The 13,813-nt window shown below is 39.7% G+C and overlaps 1 protein-coding gene across 1 annotated transcript in view; it reads right to left on the bottom strand.

The window, feature by feature from the left end:
- Window positions 1–13,813, bottom strand: part of MYCBP2 (MYC binding protein 2) — a 190,005-nt gene that overhangs the window by 33,317 nt on the left and 142,875 nt on the right. Inside the window, exons 56-59 of the mRNA XM_054163003.1 lie at window positions 3,641–5,284; window positions 2,189–2,358; window positions 1,164–1,408; window positions 526–693 (exon numbers count right to left, since the gene is read on the bottom strand). Of these exons, the coding sequence (XP_054018978.1) occupies window positions 526–693; window positions 1,164–1,408; window positions 2,189–2,358; window positions 3,641–5,284 (2,227 nt within the window). The remainder of the gene's footprint in view (window positions 1–525; window positions 694–1,163; window positions 1,409–2,188; window positions 2,359–3,640; window positions 5,285–13,813) is intronic.

Here is a 13,813-nt window from a genome sequence, read left to right as displayed (position 1 = left end):
GATTAGAAATACAGGGGGAAAACGGCTACATTTTCAACATGCTTGCAGCAGCTATTGCCTTTGGACCATTGCTCTTGAGATCACAATTTCAGTTGTGGAGATTCTGGAAAAACTGTATTTGTCTCTTATGGGGAAATAAGCAGCTTTGGAGCAAGCACTACAGGTAAATTTGCCTGAGGTATGCCTTATCAATTTCTTTTTTTCCACGTTTAGGTTGTGAAACCAAGACCTTTCTAGAGAGAAACAATTGGTTTACATCACAGTTAAAAGTTTCAAATCTCACTGCAAATTTGCATTGCTAGTGGTTGAAAACATATCTGATATGCTGTGATTCACTGAAGACATTTTTCTAACATTGGCTTCATGTAATTTTGGGGTTGGGTTTTTTTTTGTTGTTTCGGAGATTGATCTGGGCTGATCTGATACTTTAGCTGCTTAACTACAGCAATGTTTTCTCTCTTTTAAAATTATTGTCATGCTAATGCTTTGGCACTTGTATATAGTACCTAGAACTACAAGAAGTACCTTGGGGGCATAGATTTCATGTTACTCTCTGGCTCTTCAAAGACATTAGGGCTTGCATCAGGAGTAACTGAGATGTACGGTGCAGGTACTGAAGTTGAGCGAAGGTACCTCATCTCATCCTGGAAGAGGTTGTCATCTTGGTACCCAACAAAATTTTCATGATGATGCCTACATCAAATTAAATGTTTTAATTAGGACTAAGAATTACAAGTTCCTGAAAGACATGCACAAAAGTCCTTTGCCATTACATTTAACCAGCCAACACGATTCATTTACTCTACAGTGACATCTATGTAGAAATATCAACTAAACACAAGCCTTCTGCTTTCCTCTATCAGTTTTAATTGAAGTGAGAAAAGTAGCACGCATGTCTGCTACTAACACACTAAGTTAAAGTCATCAGAAAATCCTGAATTCTTTGGACAGAAACTAGTGTTCTTAATATTTAGCTTCCAAAAACTACTCTGGATGTTTGACCCGTGGAGCAAATGCAATCTAAGAAACAAAACAAGATCATGGAAACCAAAGAAGAACAAAGACCATAAAGAATTTGTCTCCAAGTTTTAGTTTATACACCCTTTTATCCAACACTGTAGTTAGATGAGCATTTAATCAATACACAAACTTCCTTTCATTACCTTGCTAAAGTCTGTAGATAGAGACATGGCATTTTAATGGGGAAGTCTTCTGAAATTCCCTCTTTGAGACTGGGGAGTTGAGATTGGAATGCTTTTGTAGGGTGATAGCAGAGGATACTGGGCTCAGCAGCACTACTCAGCGACAGTAAATACAGTGCATTGGCTTTAATCACTTGATGAGCTTCCATAGTTGGCAAGGCACGAGGAGTCTTAACTTGCATTGGTTTTCTCCTAGATTGTTTAATCTAGAGAAATTTTAGAATAGGTATATTTAGATTGTACTTCATCACAGGAAAAGATGTCCATGTCACTTATACTGAAGCTGATTAATTCTTCCTGTTATATTTTTTTTTCAATTACTAAACGGCATTTCTATCATTTGCATTACTTTGTAAAATTTATTAAAGAGCTGTCTCAGGATGAATTCTGTGTGCAAACAGTTTCAACATATTTAGTTTCAGTTATAAATTAGCATTGGTCTGTTTATCTTAAAACCTCAGCATACCTGTATACGCTAAGCAAGACTTTGAAATAGGTCATGAAAGACCAATATAACAAAACCTTTTCTCCTATTCCTCTTGAAAATTGCTCTCATTTGAATATAGATGCCAAACACTGGAGAATGATCTAGATGATTAGGATAATTCCAGAAATGATAATTATATAAGTTAAACTAGTACTTATATTTCAGCAAATAAATGGAATTCAATGTTAAATAAACTGGCACTTAGTTAAAAAAAATCAGGTGCTACATCCTATCCTGCAATTATCTTGAAATAAAAAAGTAAATTTATTTACAAGTTTGGAAATACTACCATCTGAAGGGATGAAATTTGGTCAGAAGTAACCAGGAGAATTTCTATCTTATTATTTTAAACCTCTCAATGACATGAGTGGATATTCCAGAACCTTCCAAAATTCTGAAGCTAGACATTTTTTAAACTGGTCCTACCTTATTTTCAAGTTGTGAACTCAGTGCTATTAAACAGAGCCCTGAACACAAGAGAAAGACGGAAGAAAAATACCTTCTCTCTGGCTGCTGCTTGCTTTTCACGGAGATACTTCTCTCTGCATCTATCACAAACCAAGTACCAAGTGCTTCCTCCAATACCACCATCGCCACAATTACCAGCCCAGCCTCCACAGAAGTGCCCAATGCTATTATAACCTTGGCCATCTGCATAACGGCCACAACCTGCAGGAGGGAAAAAAGATGAAAAATGTTATTTCAAAAAGGATTATTATTACTACTGTAAAAGAGAGAGATGAAGAGTTGGGGATGAAGAAGCTTCTGTTCTCCTGGTCTTGTTTTCTAATTTTTTTAGCATTTCTGAACTGATCAAAAAACAAGGTACATGTCTGTGTGTCTCAGCAGTACCCAAAGAAATCAAACCAAGCACACTATAGTTTTCAAACTTTTATTATGAACTTGTGCAAAGATCAACAGCTCCTTATTCAGACAGCTAAACTGTGGTAAGGTCAGTATGGTATGTTAGACAACATGATCTAACAAACATTAAATAACCCTATCCCCTGTCTAACAAAGCTTAAAAAAGTGTGACATGCATTCCTTTGCTGATTACTCAGAAAAATTCAGCACACTGATAACTGCTGAACCATAGGTCCTCTTAATTTTGCTTTAAGTTTCCATACAGTGCTAAAACAAGTGTATACAACACTGGAATCGGTTTCACTATGTGGTAAAATAATTGGGTTTACAAGCTAGAAAACACAGAAATCATGTTGTCGCTAAATTCTCACAAGCTATACTGTAACTAATTCTTTCTATTACTGATTGCTTTCATGAAGAAAACACAAATTACATGCCTTTGGAACCCAGCTGAGTAGTTAAGTTCATGCCCTGCTAGCACTGATTTCCTGTTTTCCTAAAATGAACCAAATTCTTGAAAAAACCAACCAATCAACCAAAAAACACCAAAAAAAGGCAGGGTCCCACCTAAAGAGGCGAAACAGCAGACTGGGATTGTATTTTACAATACAAATTGTCTAGAGAGTCTAACTTCTTTTTCTATAGATACTTATTAAACATAAAAAGTCATTGATAACCAGTGCTGACACAGCAGATAAACAGAAGTTTTCTGCAGAAAACAGTAGAATAATTTTTAAAAAGCCATAAAACTCTGATTAACCAATCTCAGACTTAAAATTTTATTTCCAAATTCCTCAGCACTGTTTCAAGTCCTGAAGCATAAAAATGGCATGCTTCTGGAGAGCTACTGTAAAGTCAACTCATTGTTTCAGCATTATTTCAATTTCCTTCATCTTTGAAAGCCCACATCCACAGCTATTTAAAATTACTTGCACAAGCGTGTAAATAATTTCTGAGTATGTATAAGTATAATCTTAGCTTGTACAGTGAGCTACATTAAAGTGTTAGACAAGACAGCCTGACACTTTCATAACAGTATATACAATATATTTTACCAGCAGACATGGGAATTAGTATGTAATCTTACCTGGATGAGCTTGTCTCATGTGGTAAGTCACTGGGTAGGGATGGGATTCTCCACACAACTCACAGATAGTGTCTTTTTCAGGTCCGCCCACTGCAAGCTGAGCCATCTCACCAAAAAGATTTCCCCTTGGTCTAGTCTCAACCTTCTCCTTTTTCTTTTTCTCTTTTTTGGTTTTCTTGTTATCTTTGTCACTTTCCTTCTTCTTTAACACTGCACAAGAACCAGGACTTGGAAAAATCATGTTTTGGGAAGCTGCTTTAATAGTCGCTAAAGAAATGTCTTCCCAGAAAGCTACCAAGTGCTGCAGCGTTAATGGAAGAGGAGACTTGGATTTCATTGTGTGATGACTGGATGTTTCAAAGGAGGTAGCTTCAGATTTTCCATCCTCACACTTTTCATGCAGAGGTGGTTCTTTTAACATTGAGAGGACTTTGTTTTTATTGATACTACCCATTTTAGATATATCTGGTCCGTGAGGTGAGATGTTGAACATGTTAAGAGCAGATGATATTTCCAACGAATGTCTATTTTTCAGCTTGGTTTCTTTTTCCTCTGCAGGTTGTGGAGTAAGACTGCTTCGTATTGGTGCATGCTCTTTGGACAGTTCTGGATTAAACTTCAAAAAAGACGAACAAGCCATAGCATCATGAACTATTCCTTCATGCCAGAGAAATGCAGCAAATACAGCTCTAGCACATTCTGCAACAGAAGGTGACATTGCTTGCTTGGTAGGCTCTACAGGCTTGGAGCCATCTCCTTTGAAAAGAAAGCCAGACTTTTCCTTTTTGGGTCTCGTATGCCTACCAGCACATTTACGGCTCACTTTTGGAGATGCTCTCATGTCTTGCTCATCTTTCAGTGGTGCTTTTCCTATGCTGAAATGAACCTTATTAGAACCATCATCCACGCTTCTGAACTCTGTGTTGTCGTCACAGGTGGTATCTGTAATGCTGTTAGTCTTTAGAGTACTTGAAGTACATACTTCAACTACCTCACTGTGAAGATTTTCTTGTACGACATGAGGGGAAGGAGCTCTGTTTTCAGGTTCTGTAGCAGATTTCCCATCTTTTGTAATAATTTTTGGTTTGGGTGAAGTGGACCTCCCCCTTAAGGGTTCTGTCAATGGTACTTTCTTTTTGCGGAGGGTGTCTGGATCTAATGTGTAAGAATCTGATTTGGAGCGTTCTCGAGGAGGATCAAGCTTTGTTTTAACAGGAGATGGAGCTTTTTGAGGTAGAGTTTTGTCATGGGGTGATGAGGATCGTGGAGAACTAGTACCAGATCTAACGGCTGTAAGCGTCTTTGTCTTTGGAGAAGTCGACCGCGTTCCTGGCCCTGGAGATTCAGCTCTCAGACCAGTAGTTGTTCGTCCATCAGTTTTTAGAGTTTGCAAAGTGTTGTGGTTTGGAGACAGCGACCTGCTGTGAGAGTCTGATCGCAATTTTGCAGCATCTGATTTCAGCAGAAGAGACTCACTGGCAGATATGCCATCTGTATTCCTGGGTTTCTTCTGGTCACCAGCAACTCTGTTCATTCGTACATCAAGTTTGGGTGACCTGCAGTCAGCTCTGTGTTTTGATGACATGTCTGATTTTCCTGCTGGAGAAATTGGTCTGCCAGCTCCTGTGAAATTCATTCGGTCACCTGTTCAATACATTTTATAATTATGTTATCATATTTTGAAAGCAATACCACTAATACAAAACAAGGATTAAAAGAACTGAACACAAGATAAAATTCAAACACACTTCTGTTCACCTCAAAATGAAAGGAAATATGAAGAGACATTTTCCCCTCTAAATTATTTTCAATAAATTTCTTCTCCCAAAGATACATACAACAAACAAGTGTTAAGAAATATTTAGACAAAACATTAGTATGGAGGTATCAGTCCTGCAAAACACTAGCAGAGGAAGAGCAATTTACATCCTTAAGTAAAATGCCTGAAGTTAACCAAGTTTACTACAGGTGCAACAGAAATTATTTATTATCTCTACCTGTATCAGCCTGACTACAAGAAAGATCAAATGTGTTACCATATTTATTTTCTTTAGTGTTCAAAAGTCAGGAAGCATAGGAAATGCAAATAAAGCAAATCAGGCGAGAGGCTTACAAATAAGCTTAGACTTATTCATATTGATCATGTGAGATATCTATTTTCTTAAGACCACAAACTATCAATGTTCTGATAGCAGTACACAACCTGCTAGAACACCCCACCTTTTTCAAACATTGAGCTAAATCAACTCTAGTCTACGATACCCTTTTGTTTTGATGCAGTAATTTATTATTCCTAAGGACCCTGACTTTGTACCCATATTAATCTATAGAACTATAAAAGCTATGGGGAGCTTAATATAAATACATGCAAAAACAACGATATGCAAGTATATTATGCAATCTGCTTCTAAGATTTCTGTGAGCACACTTGCAGTCCCTCTTGCAGAATTGGATTTTGAAAATTAAGACAAGTGACCTTGAAGTTACTGCCAAGCAATGCAGCAATTGTGAATTAAACAGGACAGTCTCCCCACAAAGCACTGCATTGCAAAGTCTTGAATTCACAGTCAAGTTGTTCTGATTTGAAGGCATATCCCTTAGTTCAACATCAAGAACTTTCTCTCATAAGGCCCATAGAGTTAGGCCACAGTACTTTGAATTGTGTTACATTTTGAGACACCTAAAGGTTATTTCCAGTCATCTGGGTACTTTTTGTGGGAAACAACTGTTTCTCAAAAAAACAGTGCTTCCATCAAAGACTATTTGCAAATTTGGATTTCTATTTCCAATGGGAGCAGAGAAGACAGGCAGTCATCCTTTACCCAGTACCTACAGTATTTATTTAGGTGGTGGAAATTTGTGTTAACTTCCTCCTAACATCATGGAATCTGAACCAGCTTCTTCCAGTTCCCACCACAACGCTTCATTCCTATGCTAGGAAACATATTGAAGCATGGAGTGACCTCAGTTTTTCCCTACTGTTACCTCTCACAGTATTTGGAGCAAATTCTAGCAACCCATATGCCTCTTCAGCTTACAAAACTGTTCTTATTATTATTTTGCTACCTTCATATTTAAGGAACTTTTTAAAAAGCAAACAGCAACAAGAGAAAGTGAAGGGTATCTATATCAGAACTTATAATGAGTTTGAAGGCTAGGGTACTCTCCTGGCTTCCTGGGATGTGGGATATAATAGGAGTCTATGCTTCTCCAGGTAGACAAAAAGATAGTTTGTCTATGTTCAGGAAAAAGATGCCAAACAAACAGCAGAACATAATGTGATCATCCCAAGCATTGTTTTGTTTTGTTTCATTTTAAAAGAGTTCTACAATTTTTGTTAGTGGGGGGGTGGGAGGGCAGGCATGATGGGAAGTGGGGGAGGGAACAGGGAAGAAAGAAATAACATGAAACATCATGGGTTACAAACTGATTGTTCTTGCTAAAACAAATCTAAAAAAAAAGCCAACAAAAACCCCACAACAACAAAAAACCCAAACCCAAAAAACCCAAACCTAAGTTTCTAAAATAACAGTCCAAGCATTTTGTTTATGCCAGCTCAGTTATTCACTAGTTCTACTGATGAGCTATTTTGAGATGTCTGCTTTGTGACACATGAATTCAGAACTGTAAATTATAATTAATTTATACATGCTTTTCCCAGACAAATAAAGATGAATTTAAGCTTTTTCAGATAAGAAAACAGTCTAGATTGAGTCTTTCACAGAATTCCTTGTAAAGGAAAAAAATAGTGAAAAGACATCAATAGCCTTAGAGGACACAAAACACTGCAAAACATTCAGCAACGTATGAAATTCAAAGTATATGCATGACTAGGGAACATCAAGCAAGAAAACATTCCAGAACAGATCTGCTTATGAAAGGCATATCTTAACAGCAGCTTGCAGCAATAATAAAAGGGTTTAAAGAAAAAAAGAGGATTGCATTTGCACATCTGCAAGTAAATAATCCTGATTAGCATTCTACACTATCAGGATACACCAAAAACCCCACCTAAAATGAAAAGCTGCATTATCATATAGCAAATTGCATTATCTGCAAACAAAACCCCCAAACCCCCATATATATTGGTCCCCACCTTTCTTCTTCCATATTTGTCTATTGTTTGAAAACAGGTGTTACTAGAATAGATTAACAGTCACCTTTCTGTTTATAAAGCAGTAAGAGATGGATAAATCACTCTATCATGAAGCTGCTGCAATTTGAGAATGCAGCACTGAATTGTTGTATCAGAAGAGCTCCCAACAAATACCAAACTTGAATGTTTACTTTTGAATCAGTATTTTAAGCAGTGAATGAAATGGAAATGAAAGGAAGGAGGAAAATAACCAAAACATTTTGAATGTAAAATCTGAATAACCTTGCTATGTTGGCATGCATACCCACCCTTCAGTTTGTGAGAGAGAGATGAAATAGCAGAGGCAGGCCCAGCTACATCACTAGTTTTGTAAATACGCTCACGAGAAGCAAGGCAGCAGGATGGAGATTCTACAGTAGGAAACAGTTGCACAGAAGCAGCACAGATTCAATGGAAAAAGCAGTTAAGATAAAAATAAGCATTTCAAATGATATGCATCTCCTTTGATAAGTATTCTGAATTCATTGCTTAGACTCCTACAGAAGTGTTAAATGCTAAATAGTTACTTGAAAATGTTTACCCTGATCTAAAATTCAGATCTGTGGTTTCAGTATAATAGTTTCTAGGGTTAAAAAAGTACTGTGTGTAGACTAGCCAGTGAGATTTAAGGATCACAATAAACCTCAGCACTATCTAGTTTAACTGAATTCTGGTTTGAAACGTGAGCTTTTGACCTGTAAATTCAGAGATGAACTATTTAAAATGGCAATATGACCAATTCTCACATTCTTTTGAGAAAATTAGAGACCATTTAAGATGCTTGTGATGGAAAGTCTCAGTAATTGCTGGAAGAATAAATAAATATAAAAATATATACATACACACACATCAAAGCTATCTGTTTTCAAATCTGAATGCACCTTAATGTATCGAAGACCTTCACATATATCACAGTACCACTAAGGTTGGAAGACACCAAACATTCAGCCAGAGTGTTACAACACTGTCCCTTTCTTAAAGGCACAGACTCAAATGGTCACAGCCTCAAAGATCATTGAGTCCGACCTGTCAACACAGACCTCACAACTAGACCATGGAACCATGTGCCACGTCCAATCCCCTCTTGAACACCTCCAGGGACGGTGACTCCACCACCTCCCTGGGCAGCACATTCCAATGACGAACGACTCGCTCAGTGAAGAACTTTCTCCTCACCTCGAGCCTAAACTTCCCCTGGTGCAGCTTGAGACTGTGTCCCCTTTTTCTGGTGCTGGTTGCTAGAGAGGAGACCAACCCCTTCCTGGCTACAACCACCTTTCAGGTAGTTGTAGAGAGCAATAAGGTCTCCCCTGAGCCTCCTCTTCTCCAGGCTAAACAATCCCAGCTCCCTCAGCCTCTCCTCATAGGGCTTGTGCTCAAGGCCTCTCCCCAGCCTTGTTGCCCTTCTCTGGACACGTTCAAGTGTCTCGATGTCCTTCTTAAACTGAGGGGCCCAGAACTGGACACAGTACTCAAGGTGCGGCCTAACCAATGCAGAGTACAGGGGCACAATGACCTCCCTGCTCCTGCTGGCCACACTATTCCTAATACAGGCCAGGATGCCATTGGCCCTCTTGGCCACCTGGGCACACTGCTGGCTCATGTTCAGGCAGCTGTCAATCAGCACCCCCCCCCGGTCCCTCTCTGTTTGGGAGCTCTCCAGCAACTCTGACCCCAGCCTGTAGCTCTGCATGGGGTTGCTGTGGCCAAAGTGCAGCACCCGGCACTTGGACTTGTTGAATGCCATCCCGTTGGACTCTGCCCATCTGTCCAGGCGGTCGAGGTCCCTCTGCAGAGCCCTTCAACCCTCTAACTGACCAACATCTGCTCCCAACTTGGTGTCATCTGCAAATTTGTTGATGACTGTCTCAATCCCCTCATCCAGATCATCAATGAAGATATTAAAGAGGATGGGGCCCAGCACTGATCCCTGGATACCGTAGTTTCTCAATACTAACAAGAGATATAACTAACAGTAGAAATGTTTCTGTTAAATAGTATAGACATGAAAGCAAATCCGTATATGAGCCCTTAAAAATAAATTTGCCTTAAAAAAAACAAAGTCATATTCTCTTGTAATCCAAGACAACTCTAGCAGCGCGACTACTGGCTCCAAATCTGTCAGAGGTACAGTTCCAAATGAAACTTGGGAGTAGAATAACAGCACAGACTTGTAGTTTCAAGTCTATCATTTTATTTTCCTATAAACATTGGTATTAATTCTAACTGCAATTCCTATGCCTTCCTTTAGAAAAAAGTACAATTCTTACTGCACTAATATTTTAAAAAAGAATTTGTATGTCAGAAGATGTTCTGTTTTAGAGAGACTCTCTTGTACAAATGGAATAAAATAAGGGTATTGAAAATCAGTGAATTTCATTCCTGCACTGCTTAAGGCAACATTTTGCCTGTCACTACATCTACTAACCTGCATACATAAATATACCAAACCCCCATCTTATACAATGAGCTGTAGTTCTATAAACCCTACTTTTTCCACTCTTAAAAACATGCAAACACCACGTCATTGAAGAATTTAATTGTTGAAAACAAGAAAACAATCCCTATTTTTTCAAGCCAGTGTTAGCACAGATTTATGAACAGTATTACCTACTTGATGCCTACAAATGACCTGAAGAAACACAACATGAACTTCATAGCTCCAGAGTAACAGGATGTCTCTCCACTGATTTTTAAACATAAAATGTAGAAAACCACATCAGGAGCACAAAAGCAGCAGCAGAGGCAATCATTAGCATGTCACTCTGCATAACAAAACTAAAATCTTTACTAAATCCACTTTCATGACTGCACATTTAAGCTTCATTCTAGGTCTGAGATTACTGAGATGTGCATTTTGTAATACTGTATTCTAGTTTACACTGAACGGTGTACTACTACTGCTCAATCATTTCAAGGAGAATGTGGGTCAAACTGGATGAGTTTTCCACAGCCTCCTTACTGCTTTGACAAAGAATGTTCATTTACCTAGCATAACTGCAGAGACCAGCTTTTTGGTCAGGATTTCTGGATTCCTTTTCAATCACCCTCAAAGACTGCAAAAGATGTAAAACAGAAGGTAGGCAAGGTCTGTCTCATATGCACTTGAATGTGAGACTCGAGTAACATTTTCCTTGAACACGGAAATAGTTCTGGCTTGAAAAGCTACACAATATGAAAACATACAGGCAGCTCAATTCCTATGGCAGGATGCAGTTTTCTGACAACTATGCCTGCCTCCTCTGAGGAAACACTAGTAAGCCAGTCCAGGAGACATGACATGGCACCAATTGGTACACATTATCTTTTTTTATTCTAAACCAAAATGGTAGCATTTCTTTGGAGTTCAAATTCCTTCTGAAACACCACTGCTTTTCTGCATGATGATGAAGGAAAGCACTGACCTACTTTTGCCCTTTTGCCTAAGGAATGGATGCCCCTTCAGAAAGAATGCGTTTTTCTCTCTTGCTGTTACTGACATGGAAACCACAATATGGCTGTTAGCTGAATTTCCTCAAGCACTTCAATCAAATGTATCATTTGGCATCCTAAAATGCCAATTGTCATGGTGACAGTTGGACAAGGACTCTTTTTATGTGCATGAAAATATTCTGAAGCCAACAAATGTTTGAATACCAAATATTGGAAAGGAGAAAAGTATTAGATACTGTTGTAGTAGGGGAATGAGTGAAAAAAAGCATAAACTGAAAAGGAACATCATTAGAAAAACATTACCAATGCTGTTTTTATCTAAAGATAGCGTTTGAAGCACCAACACTTGAGCCACTTAAGTTCATTAACTGAAGGGATTCATGCACTGGAAGGGTATACAAAAATTATTCTATAATTTTGTATTTTGTATCTACACATTTTGAAGATGTGACAAACTGATTTCTAAAACAAAGCTTGACACAGTTTGTGCTCTTCCTACAAAATTTGCCATACCAGTCCCCGAGAGATGGACAAATTCATACTTTCTACGTATCTTTAGTTATCAAATCTGAAAAGCCTAGGGCATGAAACCATTTAACTTACTAGCTCAAATTTTCAGGAATGATGCTCTGGCAATAGGCATTATCTGAAAAAGCAGTTAAACCAATCCTTTGGCTGCTTCACAGGACAAGTCATGTCAGCACAATGCAGGAAGAGATCTGACTGCTTGGTTCAGAACATACTCTCCTTTCATTTTACTGAAACACTACCAAGAATGATGATGTGCTCCATGTGCATACTGGTATTTTGTGTTGCCTCTATGGGTTAGGAAATGCAGCTGTAAGTACTGCAAGCAAAACTAGCAGTTCTAATTGCTCTGTAACTGGCACCTAGACAGGAAACGAGTAAAACAACAAAGAAAGCAGTAGCACAATACTGAAGGCACATACTGAGGAACTTCTGACAGGAACAGTAGAGGCTGATGGTGGGACCACTGTCATGAAGGAACAAGCCCTAAAACATGCCCTAACCCAGACAATGAGTTGAGTACCTGTAAATGTGCTTAATGTGGATATTTGTGTCTCAAAGGCATTTTCTGGGCTTCAGATGGGCCAGGTAAATGTGTAGCACATGTAATTAACCTTGTAACACACTTGTGAACTGTGTGCACCCCTGGCCGTATTTGGATAAGGCCCATCCTATAGGTTCAGCTATCAGGTTTCTCTGTTATTAAAGGGCATTCATTGTCTTTGGACAGTATTTAAACCAGCTCAGATAACAGGCAATTTGTCTTGTTCTCACCAAGAAAGCAACAAAAGCCAAATGCTGCCAGAGTTGCAGCTGAAGAGCCCACCCTAGCAGGCAAACCACATCTAGGCCTTGCACCTTGACCAAGGCAACCAACACTCTGAGAGCCCTGTGACAGTACATGAGAAGAGAGAGGCCCCTTATACCTCTCTGAGCCAAAGAAAAACTCGAGATGGTGAACTAGGCACAAGAGAAGAGAGGCCCCCTTATCCCCCTCTGAGTCAAGAGCTGCTTGAATTATAGTTACAGTGTCTGGGAAGACACCAGCCAAAGGAGCAAGCCGTGAGTCCCTGGCTAATCTGCTACAGAATCCCCTTTGTGAGAAACCGCAGATCACAGCACCTTTATTTCCAATTTAGAATACAATAGAATAAACCAGGTTGGAAAAGACATTCAAGATCACTGAGTCTAACTTATCACTCAACACTATCTACTCAACTAAACCATGGCAACAAGCACATCATCCAGTCTCTTCTTAAACACCCCCAGTGATGGTGACTCCACCACCTCCCTGGGCAGCACATTCCAACGGCAAATCACAATTTCTGTGAAGAACTTCTTTCTAACATCCAGCCTAAACTTCCCCTGGTGCAGCTTGAGACTGTGTCCTCTTGTTCTGGTGCTGCTTGCCTAGGAGAAGAGACCAACCCCCACCTGGCTACAACCTCCCTTCAGGTAGTTGTAGACAGCAATAAGGTCTCCTTTGAGCATCCTCTCCTCCAGGCTAAGCAAGCCCAGTTCCCTCAGCCTCTCCTCACAGGGCTTGTGCTCCAAACCCCTCCCCAGCTTTGTTGCCCTTCTCTGGACATGTTCCAGCAAGTCAACATCTTTCCTAAACTGAGGGGCCCAGAATTGGACACAGGATGCAAGGTGTGGCCTAACCAGTGCTGAGTACAGGGGCAGCACAATGACCTCCCTGCCTCTGCTGGCCACACTGTTCCTGATACAGGCCAGGATGCCATTGGCCTTCTTGGTCACCTGGGCAGACTGGCGGCTCATGTTCAGCCTACTATCAACCAGTACCCCCAGGTCCCTTTCTGCCTGGCTGTTCTCCAGCCACTCTGACCCCAGAGTCCTGCATGGGGTTGTTGTGGCCAATGTGTAGAACCCAGCACTTGGATGTGTTAAATCTCATGCCGTTGGACTCTGCCCATCTGTCCAGCCTGTCAAGGTCCCTCTGCAGAGCTCTCCTACCCACCATTAAGAGATCAACACCTGCCCCCAGCTTGGTGTCATCTGCAAACTTACTGATGGACTCAGTCCCCTCATCCAGATCATAGACAAAGATATTAAAGAGC

This window comes from Dryobates pubescens, chromosome 7 (genome assembly GCF_014839835.1).
Source record: "Dryobates pubescens isolate bDryPub1 chromosome 7, bDryPub1.pri, whole genome shotgun sequence".
Taxonomy (NCBI): Eukaryota; Metazoa; Chordata; class Aves; order Piciformes; family Picidae; genus Dryobates; species Dryobates pubescens.
This window is presented reverse-complemented; position numbering and strand designations above follow the sequence as displayed.